The sequence below is a fragment of the Perissodus microlepis genome, chromosome 12, assembly GCF_051167445.1.
Source record: "Perissodus microlepis isolate ML-2025 ecotype Zambia chromosome 12, ASM5116744v1, whole genome shotgun sequence".
NCBI classification, from domain to species: domain Eukaryota; kingdom Metazoa; phylum Chordata; class Actinopteri; order Cichliformes; family Cichlidae; genus Perissodus; species Perissodus microlepis.
In genome coordinates this window covers 13,489,227-13,507,757 of record NC_140472.1, presented here as the reverse complement: position 1 = coordinate 13,507,757, position 18,531 = coordinate 13,489,227, and the positions used below count along the sequence as shown (strand labels likewise).

General features: G+C 44.2%; 1 protein-coding gene across 2 annotated transcripts in view; it reads left to right on the top strand.

The window, feature by feature from the left end:
• Nucleotides 1–18,150, top strand: part of tcf7l1b (transcription factor 7 like 1b) — a 30,270-nt gene extending 12,120 nt beyond the window's left edge. The window contains exons 4-12 of one of the 2 annotated variants that reach the window (XM_084946121.1): nt 6,346–6,429; nt 13,179–13,314; nt 13,551–13,653; nt 14,252–14,335; nt 16,101–16,241; nt 16,353–16,515; nt 16,608–16,715; nt 16,907–16,958; nt 17,559–18,150. In XM_084946121.1, the coding sequence (XP_084802247.1) occupies nt 6,346–6,429; nt 13,179–13,314; nt 13,551–13,653; nt 14,252–14,335; nt 16,101–16,241; nt 16,353–16,515; nt 16,608–16,715; nt 16,907–16,958; nt 17,559–18,049 (1,362 nt within the window). In that variant the 3' untranslated portion in view covers nt 18,050–18,150. The remainder of the gene's footprint in view (nt 1–6,345; nt 6,430–13,178; nt 13,315–13,550; nt 13,654–14,251; nt 14,336–16,100; nt 16,242–16,352; nt 16,516–16,607; nt 16,716–16,906; nt 16,959–17,558) is intronic. The other variant, XM_084946122.1, reaches the window with a different exon arrangement.
• The last annotated feature ends 381 nt before the right edge of the window (nt 18,151–18,531 follow it).

The following is an 18,531-nucleotide window of genomic DNA, read 5'->3' as shown; positions in this document are numbered from 1 at the left end:
AGGCAGGGCCCAGAAGTCTGCGGGGCCTGGAGATTTGCGCTTTAGCACTCAAGAGAGCAAACACAGGAGGCATCTGCAGGCAGCTGTGTGTGTGTGTGTGTGTGTGTGTGTTGGGGTGGGGGGGTGGGGGTTAGGGGCTGCTGCTGCTCAGGACAGGGGGTTGGGGGAGTGGAGCTGGGTGGTGGTGAAGAGACAGAGGGGAGGGGGGTAGGACTTGCAGAGTGAACACAATCAGCCCTCTGTTTTCATAAGACTTGTGGTATGTGAGAGCAGAAACAAATGTGTTTAATTTAGGCTCTTTTTTTCCTCCTTCTCTCTCTCGCTCTCTCTCGCTTGCCTTCTCCACTACACCCACTTATGCCCACCTCAGTTTTTCAAAACCGACTCCCACCCTTCACGACGCTTTGCTGCCTCTCCTCTAGCCCTGTCAGCTACTCTTGGGAAGTTAAAAAAAAAGAGAGAGAAAAACAATTGTGCTCTGTCAGTAAAAAAAAATAAGGTGCACTTTTAGACGTACGTGTGTTTACTCTCGGAGGCTGGGGGTAAATATTTATTTGCAATTTCTGGAAAAAGAAGAGAGAGGGGTTATTTTTATGTCTTCCCTGTGTATTTGGGAGTGATTACCACGCTGTGGTATTTGCCCCGTTCAGTGCGAGTGGGTGGGGGTGCATGCACAACTTATTATTGCCTCCTAAACGCCTTGGCAAGAAAACGCAGCATTATATTGGTAACCCACGCTGTCTCCGGTCAATTTGTGTTTGGTCATAAATGAAAAATTCAGGTCTCACTTGTGTGCCATTGGCGTAGTGTTGACACACACACACCTAGATTTGATTTCTAAGTCGAGCTTTACTGTAAACAACCAGCCGACTGCTGGTAACCACGTCGTGTTCTGGAGTTAATTATACAGACGTTTACAGCTGTGAATTTCAATGAAACGAGGCTACTCCCCAAACAATAAAAACGTTGCGTTCCTGCGCGACTGGACAAACAATGCCGCGGGTCGTTGAGCAGAAAGCATATCTTGGACATTAGAGGGCTAGCCTGTCTTGACATCGGATCATTGTGACATTAGCAGGGAGCCGTTTGTGACAATTGAAAGCAGATCTCCAAAGGTGCAGAAAACCACATAACTGACTTCACATAATTAACTTTGAATAGCTTTGCACCCTACTCTCTGTCTTTATGAGATGGCCTTGCTCTTACCAGATGTATAATTATTTTCTCCTGCGTCTAATTACACAGTGAGTTTTTATTTGACCTGCTGTTGTGCTCTGTAACAAAATTACTCACTTATTCCTGACTGTACCCTCACTTTAGCTTTAAACGGCTGAATAAAATGACCTGAAATCCAAGGAGGAGAACAATGGCGGCTTCATTCTAACACACACATTGCAGTTAACGTTGGTTACACTCTAGATGCAGGAAGTAATAACTCAGGACCATGTCATGCTCAAGGAAGACAAAAAAAAAAGAGTAGCCTCATGAAACAAATAATTGCTTGAGTTGCAGAAATGCAAACGCCTGCTGAAGTTGCAGCTCACTCACTGAGACAGAATGTTAAAGAAGCTTTTTATGGGGGTTTGTCTTGGCCTTGTATTCTGTTAATGCTGTTTTATTACTGAAACAGCAATAAATTCACTCCAAGGACTTTTCAAATAAACCCAGTTTGCTGGTGAGTTTGGCCTTGTGCAAAATACACATGAGGTAGTCATATGACGGCATCGCTCATTGAGTAATTTAAAGCTGAGACCTTTTGAGAAAAGCGCAAACCCACATATCTTGCCTGTTTTCGGAAGAGCACGTCATCGCTGCGTACGTCCGACATACAGTGCGTATCCTGCACGAACCGTCTTGGAAATGTCAGAAGAAGCTTGACGCTGCGCTGTCAGGACCTCCCCGGCGCTGCCTCCCCTCATCGCTCTCCTCGCTCCCCTTTTTTTTGCGCTAATAGTTCTTTTGTGTACAAGAGCATGTTAAGAGGCCAATGAGCCTGGCCTTAATAGGCCACGTCGCCATAGAAACCACAGCACTCTGGATGTCTGACCTTTGACCCAGTTTTTCTACTGGCTGTGAAAAAGAGTGCAGGACGACCAACCGGGTCACAATAGAAGCCTGGCAAACCGAGGGAGTGCCCCTGTCATAGTCACTTAACTTCATTCCTCTGTGGGCTAATGGACACTTCAAATGTGGTAGCCATTAGCAGCATGCTATTTCCAGTGCAGCAACACGGGCTTCTCACGGTTAATGTAGTATAAACCAAGAGGACAGGCTTCAACCCCAAAAGTTTTTTATGGGTGCCTAATGTAACTGTATTTATACTCCATGTACTCTGCAATAGAAATATCACCATAACTTACACTCTCACCAAACTAGGTTTTTTTAATCTTCCTCTAATTAACAACCTCCCTACCACCGCTACTAATGCATACTTACCTCATAGTGGACCAGTTGAAAAGTCCACATTCAGTGCAGGCAGTAGCCTCATTCGCAGACGGTATTGCGTTTATTACCAGCTGAACCGCTTGTCATTTCCCCATCAATTACACGCTAATTAGCACAATGACTTCCAAGGTTTGCTTAACAATTGTCTGCGTAATTGTCCTTAATGTCGACAAACAATGGCGCTTAATGCAAACTCTGAGACAAAGGCGGGTGCTACCTATCACACTTTCCTTTGTGCCTTAAAGTCTTTAATTGTGTTTCTTGCATAGATCAGGTTTAGGTGTCAATAGCCCCGCGTGGAGCAGGTGATATCAGCAGAGAAAACCTGGGAGGGACTGTTCCTGCCGGGAGCCTGACAGGGTTATTGTCTGAAGTTGCTGTTCATATGGGCCGGGGGGACGGTAATTAACACCTCAGCCAAACAGCAAGCTGTGTGGCCCATTTGTTTTCTGTTGGGGAGGAGGGTTAAAAGAAAACAATGGGGAGGAGTTCTCCACACAGTAGGTGATTGACATTATCTGCCGGGGTGATCCATGGAGGCATTCCTGCTGCTCGGCTATTCACCGCAAGTTGGGCGAAGCCGCTTTTACAAGCACCAGGCCGCGTCTGAGCTGCCACTTTATGCATATTCGCTCCTTTATTTGTTGCCTGTCTGACTGTTTTTCTGTTGATTTGAGTGAGTTAATCCAATTGAGCATATCATGCTAAATGGTAAATGGAATTGTGCTCATATAATTCTTTCCTACTCCAGCTGACCACTCAAAGTGCTTTTTGCCACAAGCCACATTTGCCCATTCGCGCACATTCAAACAGCGCTTCATTTTATGCCCTTTATAACTAAGTAACATTTGGTGTGGGTGGAGGTCCATGTATTGAACCACTTCCTGATCCACCGCCACCAATACATATGCAAAATCCTGCAATCCGTTTTAGATAATATAGCAAAATTAACATTACCTAGATTTACGCTTAACACGACTCCTCAGTGCGACCTTTAAGTTGACAGATAGTTGTTAGCAAAAGTTTGGATTTTTTTTTTCTGTCCCTTTGGCAGACTGTCTGACTTAGTTTGACAGCAAATGTCCAGACATCTGTCTCTTCTCCGTGCTCTGCTGTTGGCCTGGAGTATGGCAGCACACACTTCAGAGATGACAAAGACTCTTGGCTGTGTTTTCCTCTGCTCTGTGAGAGCAATGTAACAATTAGAACCCAGCTCTGGCAGGCCACATGCCCCCGAGCATATGTTGTATTCTCTGTGTTCAAAAACCCAAACGCCTCCAGTGCAGCTTTTTTGGAAAATTTCAGTGGCATCACTGCCACCTTTGTTGCATCTGGGTCCTGTAAAAGTAGCACATTCTACTGATGTCTATTCTGAGTGTTGGAGGCAGCAGGGAAGGCTGGAAGACAATTAGAGAGTTACGAAAATGGATCAGCTAAACTTCACTTTAGTTACACACTTCTTTCAGTACTCTGTCCGAGTGTGTTTACCAGAGCTTCCAGCTCCCATGCTGAAACAGGCATTGCTATGAGACCTCAACCATATGGCTGCGTTTGTTTCTAATAAAATAAGGGCACGTGTAAAGCATTTCCAAATGTCTTGCAGTTTAATTTATATTAGGTTATCTCCTGTTTCACTCTTTTACAAACATCTAGTACCGCTTAAGCCACGGCATTTGAATCAGCCACTTAAAAAAATGCTGGCTCCTATTCTGCAGTGCAAACTTTCTTCTGACACTTTACCTGCGTTTTTTTTCTCTTTCCTTCTGCACTGCAACACAGAGAAAGTTTTTGCTAAGCAGCATGGCCCCCAATTCCTCACCTTTTGTTTCCAGAAGCAACTCACAGACTCAAACACCCTCCCTCTCTCCCTCTCATGTATGAGTGAGCGGTGTGTAGCTCAAAGTGTGGACTGGAGCTAATGTGACAGTGTGCGGCTGACATTACCTGGCTGGATGTTTCGGGGAGTGTGTGAACAGTTGCTACATAGGGCACACTGGCAATTAAAAGAAAAGTAGGTGCTCAGAAAAAAAGTGCCCCGGGGCATGTTCCTCAGTCCTGGCAGAAGCTGTCAAATAAGGGATGGATTGGGTGGGAGAGCTGGGGTGGGCACGGCCGGGCCAGACCAAACGCTCACAATAGCGCTCGTTTCATTTGTGGAAGGACTCATGATTGACATAGATTAGACAGAGAAAACTGCATTGTTTTGGATTTTCTCTCCGGAGAGTAGCATTCATTAGGCACTATGCACACAGCAGAGTAAAGTTTCAATAGGGAGCTAGCAGCCTTTAAAAGCAACTGCCTCCTGACAGTTGTATGGACTTGGGCCCATTAGTTGGAACCTACGATTCAGCCTTGAGCAGTATAGTGAAAATGAAGAGGGCTGATGTCAACTCCAAGAATTTCCCCCCTTTTCGAAGGGGAAAAAAAAAGGTCCCCTCCCCCTACCTTAGTGCTCTGTTGGACCCCAGCTGTCAGGAAACAATACCCTCTGCCTGCTCCGACAAACTAATTCCTGAAAATGTTTTTTTTTTTCTTCCCTCCTCTCCCTTTTCCCTCTCCTGCCATAATGTCTTTTCCATTTTTAACCCACAGCCATCCAAGCTTCCTTCCTCCTTACAAACCCGGAGTGATGAATGGAGTTTTAAAAATCAAAACCTGAATGCATGACTCCTCTAGTTTGCCTCTTTGTCATCATTTATCCTGCACCGACTTTCAGAAAATGGACAAAGCTTTTCATATATTCTTTAGCTGTTTTTTTCCAGCACTAAAAAAATGTATTTTTTAAATGTATTTAAGTGACGGGTACTATTAATGACCTTCTTTATTAGCAAGATGTTTCCAGTGGGCGGACTTTTTTTTGCACTGGAAGTCATACATGGAGTCTTATTTATAAAAAAATGCTAGTTCACTGCAGACTGATAACAGTGGACGCATGGGGAAATTGCGCAACAACATGTGACAGAATTTATAACGCTACCGAAACAATGACTTGCGAAGGCTTTATGTGTCAACTCGACATGGGCATGAATGAAAAACAAACAACACTACCTATAAAATAAAACTCTTGATTATTTTTAAATTGTACCAGGGAGAAAATCCACATGCATGACAAGCTGCTGTATCCGGTATTTAAGCTGATTCATAAAGCAGATGGTTGGAGCTCTCGGGCTTCATGCTATCTTCATTGCTGTGGGACAAAAAAAAAATGCTCAGTTTGTTGCATCGAGCAGTAAAACCTCTTCTTGAGTGCATTTCTCACAAAGGGAGAGAAGAAGAGTAATAATCTGACAAGCAGTTGCAGATTTCTGTCTAGCAAATGCCAGAAAAAAAGAGTATGATTACTTTCATATTTGAAAAAAGTGTGGAGAAGAAAGAAACGAGCAGGGGCTGCGATCAGGTCAAAGGGCCATGCGGATTGAGGTGGGTAGTCAGGAGTCTTTTGCTGATCTTTAGATGGTTCTTCCTCTTCCTTCCAGCTGTCTCTTCCCACCCGCTCAGCGATGGGCGCCCACAGCTGGCCTCTTGTTTTTCCCTGACAAACGGCAATTTCACAGTCCTCCACCAGTCCGTTGTGTTCACATCGCTCTTCCTACTCTCCGCTGTGCCAGAACTCACTGTCAGACTCCAGCAGCACTGCGGGTCTCGTACAGGTGTCTGCTGGAGATCTCTGTGGGTTTGACACCATTTTATGCCACTTTTGCACTGTGCAGAAAAAAAGATTGGTCTGCCTACACTCACATTAGAGAGTGACTTTTGCACATGAGACTCTATTTTTGAATGCGTTTTGTTAAATCCATATATTTTATTTTCAGTTTTTTGGTTGTTTTTTGTAACCCCCTTTCCCTGTAGTGTGTACTTGCTGTGGTCCAACGCTGCTTCTTTTTTTTTTCTCACTTGCAGTACTTGCAGATGAAATGGCCACTTCTAGATGTCCCCGGATCTGCAGGACTAAAGGATTCTCGCTCTCCGACACCTGGCCATTTAGTAAGTAAATCTCAAAACAGAACAAAATTCAAGCCAGACAACGATAAGATGTGCAAGCGGGGTTCGACTCCGAATTCTTGGCGTTACCGATCACTGACAAACACTTTGGATTGCTGCATGTGCACGCTGCAAGTGTCGGACATCTTCGGCAGGTTTGCTTCAGTGCGTGCGTCAGAAAGATTGTGGAATAAGTTAAGTGCTTGCTTGACAAGCAGCAGAACAGCTTGCATGAGGGAAGAAATAAACACGGAGTAGAATTTCACACACTGCACAACTCAGCTCAGCGAATCCATTAATGTGCACACCAGCAGAGTCCCACTATTTACCCTCCCTTATTTTTGTGGCGCTAATAAGATGCTTCCTCCCGGCTGCATCCTACAAGACATTAACCCAATTATCAGACAAATCATATAAATGTATTGAGGGAATCAATTTACTGCGAGCCGTGTAAATGCTTTAATCAGACCATGAGCGTAATGCGATTATTCACGATAATGAAGTTATCGTGTGCATGCAAATCTGCCGGTTCCCACCCATCCATGTGCAGCTTCCCACCACAGCCTGCAACACCCGCAGTCCAGCTGCTCAGCAGCCTGTCTGTCTTTACCACAATAACTCAGTCTGCAGCATAAATCTCTCAAGTTTGATCCTCCCTGCCATTCCTCAGCTTTCCCACACAGGTGTGAGCTAATCATGATGGTGTCTCACTCGGGTTAGACAATGCGGGGTCTCAGCAGACCTGTTTGGTTTGTGGCTTCACTGAGGGATGTGTGTGTTTTTTCAGATGGAAAACACAAGATAACGTGGAGCCTGAAGTTTACTATCTAGCATCTCACCTGCATGATTGTATCGGGGCGTTTTCTGGTTCAGGAAGCCAATTTTTAAACAGTGCAGAGAGTAGGAAGCCATTGTCACTGCTCTGTAGTCGAAAACAGTCGCCGTGACTCAGCCCCCTTGACCTTAAATCCTGACTAGACATGCTTGCTGTGTTTGCGGTTGATCCTCTGAATCCTGTCCTCATTGAGAGCAGTTAATGGGAAATTGTGAAGAAAACAGAGTTTGCTCATGGGACTGCAGTCCTGACTTTATGTCTCAATTAAAGATATTCTATTAGAAAAAAATGCTGACCTATCAGTGACCCTTTTTGGTTTTCTTTTAGACTAAGCAGCTGCTTAGTGAAGTTTTGCTGTTTAGCCAGTACTGAACACTATAAAATTGTCTGAATCCCCATTGTAGCAAGCAATAATTCACAGAAATGAATGCGATGACGGCAGTTGGATTAAAGGAAATTAAAGAACGTTGACTGAGGTTTAGTTCTGCGGTTGGATTGTTTCTGTTCTGTCCTTCAGTAGCTATTGCTACTTTTTATGTGACTCTATTGTGTCTTGTGGCCTTCATGTCTTTGAATGTCATTAAACCAGAAAAGCTAGTACAGAAAGAAACAATGTAGAAGTCTGAGAATGCGAGGGATTGTTTTCTGGCAAAAACTGTCTGAATACAAAGTATCATTTGTTTTTGTGTATTTCTCTTTGGAAGTTTGGAACATGTGTTCTCTTTTCTTATGCATTTAAATGTTTAAAAAAATGTTTTTGTATATGCACAGCAGAACTTGGAATTTGCCTTTAAATTCAACATCTGTACAAGCTCTGTACTGGTGTTGGCGTTGTTAATGCTAATACTGTTAAGACGGCTGTAATGCACGGGCGGCGCGCTGTCAAATGTCACGTATGAAACACTTGCGGAAAAAATAATTATGCTTATTTTTTGCGCTAAATCAGTGTCAGTGATGGGGAAGTTCACTGAAAGTGTAACTGCTTTCATTTTGTCATCTAGATGAGCAAGTCGCTACACTCTATCTTGTGACCTGGGACCACAGGGTTATTTGATGTGGGGTGGGTAGATCGAACGCTGGGTACGGCGCACTGTGGGCACTGAGGATAAAAAGTGAAACACCCCGCTGTGCCCTTACCACCCCCCACCCCCCACCACCCCTTCTGGGCCAGGTGCCCACATACTCCTCTGGTGTGCTGCTGCTGACAGGGAGCCAGGCTGATTATGTGCTCATTACTCCAGCCGAGGAGAGAGAAGGAGAGTGGGAGGGGAGCAGCAGGCTGGCTCCCCAGGCCTGCAGGCTCCCTAGGCCCCAACACTGCACTAATGAGAGCAGGGGGAGCGGATGGGCACACACGGGGGGCCAGGGATTACTGCCCAGGGCCAAGAGGAGCCAGAGAGAGAGACCCAAGGAGACGGTGAGGAGACCCCAGCAGGGACTCCTGAAGCGGACCTGTTCCCTGCGTGTGTTAGATTTGACATTGTTGCTTTTTTTTTATGTGAAGATGGACCGCCACAGTTTGGATTATCTGTTGGGGCCTGCTTATAGGGATATGTGTATTCATGCATTTTAAAAGCATGTCGACAACTGGGTTCACTGATAAGGTTTTTGCAGTCTGTTATGGAGAGGCCTGCTCAGTCAGTCAGGCTCTTCTGCACATTAATAACTTTTAGCGAGTTGCCACATGTTGATATGTGAAACTTTTTTTTTTTTTGGGGGGGGGGGGGGCAATGCACTCTCAAATTTCTACCAATCGGTGTTGCCAGAGCAAAATTGCTTTGACATTTCTGACGATTCTGTTGGCGTGAAACAAGAAAAGATGTTGGTGAATAGAAATTGTGTTCGGTGGGTACGTGAAGTCCGGGGAAAGACCATCTTGCCACAGATTGGGTCCATAAGGCCTGTATGCTAATCGGAGCCTGCTCTTGCCCGAGATCCTCAATTATTCAACAGACAGGTTTGTTTAGCATTCAGTTGGTATTGCTTTTGGTAGTAATGATGATGGTGGGGTTGGAGGACTGGGAAGAAGGGAACATACCACAGCATGTCTTTCACGCACACACACACACATGCACACTCGAGTGAACCCCAAAACCCCCCATTTCAGCTCCTGTGTTCAGAGGCTTGCCTCATGAATAACGCATCAAAGGCGCTGCAGGGCCAGGTGATGCAGTATGGAGAACTTGTCAGCCCATCAGTAGTGACCCAGCTGGAGGAGAGGAGAGGAATCTTCTATAATATATCGATTCCCACTTTGCTAATAGTGATCACAAGCCTTGCCGTACTTGCTTGCAGTAATTCATCCATTAGACCTGTTGTCTGTCTCATTACTGAATAGTTTTGTTAATCTGTTTTACAGAGAAGCTGTGACTCGTTAATCAGACAGAACTGGCTGTCTGTCCCTCGGATGCTTACTGGATTACAGCACACTCAGTCGTCAAATATGGGCCGATCTGCGCTTGACAGAATCGCCCTCTTTGTTTCAATATGGTATGGAGTAATCACGGCACCAAGGGGCCTGATCCTGTCAGCGTATCACAAGCTACTTAGTCACCGAATTGTTTAAATGAATCAAAGTGGCAAGGTAGAGAGCAAGATTCCAGAGATGCCTTTTTGTCTTCCCACATGCGTCTGGTGTAATTTCTACATCTATGGGCTCTTAAAACATTTTAAGAAGAAATATTAAATAAAAACGATACATTTTTTTCCCTCCCCAAAGCGATACACATATTTGCCTTCGACCTATATTCCTTTAACAGACCTTTCACTGGGAGTCCGGTGAGATTTTCTCGTTTTGCATTAGGCAGCGAACAACCGAGATCCATGAAATCAAAGGCTTTGGGAGGACTGTACTGAATACTGATCTAAGGTCTGCAGTCCTGCTGGGCCACTGCAGAGACAGGATCCTCTTCAGAAATGTGATGAGGAACCAGTGCTTTGATTCCAGTCGAACTCTTTAGAGGAGCGTACTCAGATCGAGTGCTGCAGACTAAATTCTTGAGTGAAAAGATACTGTTTATTAGTGGCCGATTCACCAGAAAGTAATGTTACTGTCTGATAATTTACAAATATTTATCGCTGGTTAGGCTCCAGAGAGATCTGTCCGTGTTTACAGCCATATTTATGGTGCTGACTTTGCTAGCTCTCTTCATTTATTTAATGACCGCTGAGGATGTTCACTCCAGTAATCTGATGCCGTATTATTCTAACCTAGAATTATAATGCCGTTGACCTTGTCAGAGGCGATGACCAGTCGCAAAGGCGCACACTGCCTGTGATGAATGGCATACTTTTTGGAGTGGCTGATTTTAAAGACACACAACCGTACGACACGGTCAGTCCCCTTTCACGTCCGCTTCCTGTTGGCGTTGACAAACAAGGCTCGGATTTCTCAGCATGCCAGGCATTCTTTTCACGCCGTCTTTCCTCGAGTTTTGAAAGGCCTCTGAGCCTCCCACCCAGAATCGCCGAGCATAAAGACACACAAAGCTGCGGGGTTATTCAGTTTGTTCTAAGCTCTCTTCCCCATCGGCTGTTTGCCTAGTAATTCAATTCAGATGTGCAGGATCCAAAAACATGTTTGCTTGAATGAAATCCACTCTTCCACCCACACTGACCAAGAACTGTGCTTTTCTTAGCACCGTTCCAAGTTGGACAGCCAGGCTAGGTGCTGCCACCTCGGCCTTTTTAGCTTTAAGCCCTCTTCAGAGACAGACATCTTTTCTCTGCACCGGCTCCGAAACTTTCTGCTCTGGCTTTTTTGTTTTTTGTTTTCCCCCCATCTCTCTCTCTCTTAAACCTTCCTGTTAGTATTTCAGATGAGCAGCTCTGAGTGTTTTTACTTGGATAGCTGAGCGTTATGCACCATTGCAGGCATGTTTGGAACAAGCACATCGATGTAAAGATTTGTATCTTTCTGGCGTAGACGGCGTCTGTACGTGTTGTTTGTATTTAAAACGTGGCTCACGACTCCTGCGGTTTTCCTCTTACACTTGGCTTGTGGATAATAATACTACGCCTATGATGGTTTTCACGGGCTTGAGGAATATTACCCCGGACATAAAGCGAGCCAAAAAAGGCACTGATAAACAAGTTGTTTGGTTTTGAGTTATGATGTCTGAGTTCTGGGGAATTTAATTAATTTAAACTAGCTTACAATTATGCTGATTTCTATTCATTTAATTAAAAATATATGTAGAAATAAAAAAGGAATTTGCTAGCTCAAGTATCCATTTTCATCTCTAACAGAGAAGCTCTAACAGGTAGCATGTAGGTCAGAATAGTTTTGCGTCCATGGAAGCTGCACACGGCATTTCTCTCTGCATTTTGTCAGGCTGGAAGCAGCCTGGATTTGAAACTAGTGCCTTCAAACTTAGAAATATGTTTGGAGCGCCCGATTCATGTATTCCAAGATATGAATTATTAATGAGCATCATTTCAAATTCTCACTGAACTGCTTCCCAAAATGTGTTGGCACCCAGGTCTAGAGGTCTCAAACAGCTCTCACAATATAGGGAAATTCATAAGTCGGCATATTGTACATGAAGTGGAACAACAAAGCACAACTCAAATATACATGACATGTGGGACCGAGGATTTTAACCTACTAAGTCAACACCATCTCTACCACGATCCAAAGCCTCCGTTCTCCGTATGCATTTACCTCGCATCCTCCAAGTCTGGAGACATTTTAAAAAAAGAGAACTCTTGTGGAAAGTGATCTTAATATAGCCATGTTTAACACCAGTAAATATTTTCCCCACTCCATCTGGCATTACCTGAATCAAAGCCTGCTTTAAACAGGAGAAACCACTTTGCTAAAGACTTTTTTTTTTAAAGAGGAAAAGGTTGGACCTTCCTTTTTCTTTAAAAAAAAAAAAGCTGCAGAGAAAAAGCTAACATTTGGAACAATTCTTAGCAGCATGAAGCAAGAGAGCATACAGGACTCTCAATGCAAACCTTGTTCCCTGGCAGACCACGTTAGAGAGAGAGACAGAGGTTGGGAAGGGGGTGGGGAGGGATATTGAAGAAAGGTTAGCCTGGAGGAACAAGACTTCTTTCTCCCCTCCCACCCCTTGACCCTCCCTTGTGACAAGTTGAGCCAACAAGTGCTCTATTCAGCCCTGCAGCCAGGGGAAATGACTGCTAGGCTGAGTGCTGCCTAATGAAAGTAGAGACGCTGGTTATTATTATTGTCTTCATCATCCCTTTCTTAATGCTGGTCAGATCTCACAGAGGATGTGTGCGTTCTTGTTTTTTCACAGTGTGTGAAGTATTGTGGAAATAAGGGAAAGACATACTCTGCGTGTTGCTGGCCTTTCTGCTCACCACCACTTATCTGAAGTTATACAGAATTTTAAGTGGTTTTCCAACATTAGCAGCATTTGTAATCCGCCCGTGGTGGTTGCTGTCAGACGGAGTGGGAGATGATGGCTCCACATGTTTATGATCATTTCGTTTACCTTAGCCCCATTGTGTTTATTTGCGGCTTGCTGGTGCGACTTTTGGACTCGGTGGCACCGTTGTTTTTTCTTCTTGGACTGAACAAACAGTTCTCTCCTCAGCTAAATGGCTGTAATGATCTTGGCATGTGTCCGCGAGGCCTTTTTACTGCTTCTTGGTGCCGGTCCAGATTGCATCACAGGGCCAGTCACACGCATAAACTGTGATGTTTACCATGGAGGGCATTCACAAATTATGGCCTATTTATGGCGTGCATTTCTGTTGTACAATAGCCAGCGTGAATCATGCGCAGCGTACACTTATGGGAGACAAAATGTTTGCTTCAGATACAAATATAAATAATTCTTTGATATGTAAATAAAACACTAGTACAGAAAAACACATTAGTGTCACTCTCTTCAAACATGATGTCAGGCACTTGTTGCTCACCTTCAGCTCTCTGTGTCTCCTTCAGTCCAATAAAGTCCCAGTGGTACAGCATGCACACCATGTCCACCCGCTGACGCCCCTCATCACCTACAGCAATGAACACTTCTCCCCTGGCACGCCGCCATCACACCTCTCCCCAGAGATCCTTGACCCAAAGACAGGTAAAGCATCTGATGGATGCACTAACCTTCACATGGAATCTTTTTGCAAGGAAAGTGGCGATAAAACTAAAGTTGTTGTGTTATAATAATATGAAATTAAGCACTGAAATGTGCACAGATAAGTGCACATCTTATTGGCTTGAAAGTTTTTTGTGACACAAAAATTTGGCATATATTGTGCAAGTTTGATATACTTTTTATTTTCTATTAAACTGATCTTTCTGTGGCCTCCGCAGGTATTCCTCGGACACCTCACCCATCAGAACTGTCTCCATACTACCCCCTGTCTCCTGGTGCAGTCGGTTCCATTGCACACCCTCTCAGCTGGCTCATGCCACAGTAAGTTCCTTTCATTGTGATCTGTTTGCATAGCCAGATGTATTACTTAGTTACTTATACATATCATATCTCTTTTAACTGGCTGCAGTTACATGTGCTCGCCTAAAAAATAGAGCTTTTTGACGGCCATATTGCGTCACGTTCTTGGAATGAGTTCGTTTTGTGGGCACGTCCACCTGCTGTGATAATGCATATTAACAGACCACCAGAGATGTTAGCTAATTAGCTGCGCTGGCTTAGTGGCCAACTTTAGACCGCTTCTCCCTGATCTAAAATTTAAAAAAGCGCAATAAATGATTTATAAAATTCAAGTCAAGCAAGAAAAAAAATAGTATTTCTTGTCCAGAAAGTTTTTGATTGCTACACCCAGGTTTTAATGCAGCATAGAACTATATCATGACAGTATCATGACAAGAGGAATTTATGAGCATTTATTGGTTTTGCCATGGGTCCTGTAATCAATTGCAGCGGTACTGTTCCACAAGCAGGGGATTTGAGTTGATGAGGGGAGGATTAGTGCTGATGGGTTAGCTGTCAGCTGTGTTTGATCCACCTCACTTTGCAGCCTTCGCTCACTCCGTGTACCTCTGTCTCCCAGGCAGGGCCAGCACATGTACTCCATCCCTCCGGGGGGATTCCGTCACCCCTATCCAGCGCTAGCAATGAATCCATCCATGTCCAGGTGAGTGGATCACGTTCAGTAACACCCCAGCCCTCCCGAAGGGAGACATCTAATATCTGTTGCCTCTGTGGCATGCTCTGCTCACATTTTTCCTGCAGTATTAACTTCAGTGGTTAATACTGTAAATGTTATTTAGAGTGGATGTTGCTTTATTTATAGGAATGTAAAGAAAAAATGCAGTATATCCGCTTGGAGAACACACTGTCAGACGGTGGACAGGCAGTGGTGTCAGGACTACAAAGGGATGTAAGGTCTAAGTCTATTGGAGACAGGTTCAGATTCTTAAATAGAGCAAATGCATTATTGGCATTCAGGGCTTCTCTCCTGTCTTTTCTTTGAGAGCTAAACTTCTGTGGTCAGGCCAGTGTTCTGAGCCACTCCACATGTGCGCACACACACCCGCGTGCGCACACACACCGCAGAGATGAAAGGGCTGAGAATCGATTAGGACAAATCAAAGCTCATCTGAGCCAACACGTCCCTTCAGACTAAACTCTCTGACCCTCTGTCAAAATTGGAAAGATTTGTAGGGAGCCTTCCGGTGTTAGTATGAGATGAAATATTCAGAGGGTTCTCTGTGATCAATAGCATGTGTAACTCCATCCTGAAATGAACTCGCAACAATCAAAGCACGCCTCACACAAGGTTATTTAATGCACCAGACGCATTGTGTGCCAAATATTGTGCCAAAATTTATGCTTTCGTGGAGATTTGAAATAAACTCGCGGTGAGGTTCTCTGACCCAGGAAGAAACCCACTGAAACGAAGACGTTACACGAAACACTTTCGACAGTATCAGTAAGATATAAGTTTAAAGCGTAAGTGTAAAGCGTGAATAAAAATTTATGGCAACAATGATGAACACTAATGGAAGCAATATCTTCAAAATACGGAGCTTGACTGCATGCCATCACTCGGAGCAGCTTGAGTTATTCACTGGGGAATAAGTAGGATGTTTACAAGGATAGCTGGTAAAGGTTTATTACCAGGGGAGTCATAAGGGTCCTGTTTGTTTATGCAGTATGAATTATTAAGAATATCAAAGACGAGGGGGGAAAAAAAAGGAAAATAAAACATGAACTGAGAATTGGCTCCTGTTTACTGAGTTGTTTTTAGGCTTTTTATAAGACAAGAAGTTTGGTTTGAACACATGTTGCTGAGTGTGACGGTTAGAAATCATCACATATGTAGGTTAATAAGGCACATATATAATACATATGTGTGCTGTCACTAACGACAGCCTGTGTAACATGCTAAAACACTTAAAAGAGGTGAATGTTCCAGTCTTAACATTAACTAGAGTGACTGATCCTGGCCTGTGGAGCTTAATTCCCCCTCTTGTCTGTTACAATGCTGCTTTGTATTAACTACTGGAAATTGAGAGAGACACTTTGTAAAGGTGTTCTGTGTGGACGGCTGTCAGAGCGCTCTCCGCGGTCTGGGACGTGGTAAGGAAAGAGGTTTCAGGTGTCACAGCCCTGCCGTTGCCATGGTAACAACACACTCCACTTTTCTTCAGCCTTTGGTGAATAAAAGGCCTTTTGAAAACGTCTTTATTTGAACAAAAAAGAAAGCATGTTACTCATTGTGTGTATGAATTTAGTCTAGACGGAGGCAGTAGGCACAGTGAATTTCACCCCGAGGGTGAGGCAGGGCGGTTATGTGCCAGGTTAGCTGAACTTTTTTTTTTTATGCCTTGTCAAGCTGACAGAGGTGCGCTGTTACATCCCGCTGTTAAAACGTTGCCCCTTTTTTGCCCTCCCAGCTTGGTGTCCAGCCGTTTCTCCCCTCACATGGTCACCCCACCTCCGCACAGCCTCCACCAGACCGGCATTCCTCATCCGGCCATAGTTTCCCCGGCCATCAAGCAGGAGCCCAGCGGTGACATCAGCCCCTCGATGCACGCGTAAGACGATTCAGCAAAAACCTGCCTTCGTTGCTGCTCCTCGTTATGCTAAAATCTACTCGTGCTTACTCGGTCATTCACACGGCTACTTTCATTCTTGTTTTGGATTAGCAGAAAGTCCCCCGTTCCTGCCAAGAAAGAAGAGGACAAGAAGCCTCATATCAAGAAGCCTCTGAATGCTTTTATGCTGTATATGAAGGAGATGAGAGCCAAAGTGGTGGCAGAGTGCACTCTGAAAGAGAGCGCAGCCATCAACCAGATCCTTGGAAGACGGGTAAGCAGTGCAGACAAAGGCATTGGAGTTTATACATACATATATGTGTGTGTGAGAGTGTTTAAAGTTCCTTTGATATACTCTGTCCACAGTGGCATTCCCTGTCAAGAGAGGAGCAAGCCAAATACTATGAGCTGGCCAGGAAAGAGAGGCAACTTCACTCCCAGCTCTATCCGGGATGGTCAGCACGAGATAACTATGTGAGTGGCACATTTCTGTTCTCAGGTCTCATATCGTGACTGGATGATGTTTAAATTCATTTCCCTTTAAAGTTCAGTCCAGCTATGACTATAGAAACTGCCCTTTTAATCTTTGAAGTGAAGTCGGTGAATTTTGTTTGCTTTCACTATGAAAAAAAATTGTTTTTAACAGCATTGTTTCATGTGTGCAGGGAAAGCGGAAAAAGAGGAAGAGAGAGAATAAACCAGACTCAAAACCAGAGGGTAAGGGGCCATTTTCTTCCTGACTGGCTTTATTTCGTTTTTTTCCCCCTCTCACATTAGAGAAGAAAGAAAAATTGTAGGAACTAACAGCGAGGGCTTTATTTTTCTTGCAGAGCTCAAGCCTAACCTGACACTGCACATTTCTTCTGTTATTTTCTTTCCCCCTTTTTTTGTTTCTGCGTGAATTTTGTCCTTCGCTGGCTCTAACTAACTCCTTTCCCTGCTTTTATACTTTGACAAGCAGCTTATGAGGTTCATTGCTAATAGTGGTAGGTATGTCTGTTAATCAAGTTACCACGGCAAATTGGCCAAAAAAAGGGAGCTTTTCACTCTTTAGTGCACATTTTGTGTACATTTTGTGTTGTTCCTCTTTTGACCCATACACACATACCATTCGTATTATGCTGTGAACATCCTGTTTCAGTCTTCTTGTTGTCAGTTTAAAAAAAGGTCTTGTTTCTAACTTTAACATCGTGCTTCATTGCTTAAATAATCACTCATTCACTTCTATCGGACGTGGCATAAAGGGACTTGCACCAGATTTGAAGTCAGCGGCGGATCCATAATTCAGTTTGCTCACTTTTCCTCGTTTCCCCGCAGACTTCTCGATAAGAAGCAAGAAGCAGTGCGTGCAGTACCTGACCTCGGAGAAGATGTGCGACAGCCCCGCGTCGTCTCACGGAAGCATGCTGGACTCACCGGCGACTCCCTCCGCAGCCTTGGCCTCCCCCGCCGCCCCCGCTGCCACTCACTCCGAACAGGCCCAGCCGCTATCGCTCACCACCAAACCGGAGGGGCGCATGCAACACCACTTCTCAATACCTGGGAAAGCTTCCGGGTCCACATCCTCCTCTTCCTCATCCTCCTCTTCCTCCACCCCTTCCTCTTCCTCCTCCCAACCCACCATCTCCATCCCCGTTGGTACTTCAGGTAGCCAGTCAAACACACCCATCCTCACCCGGCCAATCCCCTTCACCTCTCTGCACCCCTCCATGCTGTCTCCCCCTTCGCCCTTCCACCAGGCCCTTCATTCCCATCATGCCCTGTTCCAGTCGCAGCCCCTCTCCTTGGTTACCAAACCAACTGAATGAATTCACAAAGGCAATTTTTCTTTCCTCCCCATTTATTGTGCTGTATATTGATTGCTTTTCTTTTAAAAAAAATAGTTATTAGAACAACTTTTTTTTCTAAATAATGAAAAGGATGAAATATTATTGGTCAATATTTGACCGTCTCCTTTTCTACATCTCTCAATGAAAACAAAAATGTATTTTTTGTAAAGTTTACTGCAGAACTGGTTTCTTTTTTTTTTTGTTTTGGTTTGTTTTTTTGTTTTTGTTTTTGATGCATTTATCCAATGAACCTCTTGTATAAATGAACCAATGTACATAGTTTCTTTTATAAAAGCAAAAAAGAAACAAAAAACACACTTTTACTTTAGCCAAAACCTGATTAATGTTAGTATGAAGTTTAAGTCTTAGTACTGGCCAATAATTGCAACCCCCTTCTCCACCCCAACCCCTCTTTTTTTTTTTTTAAATTCACGAGTGTGTGCCCCTTCTTTGACATGTTA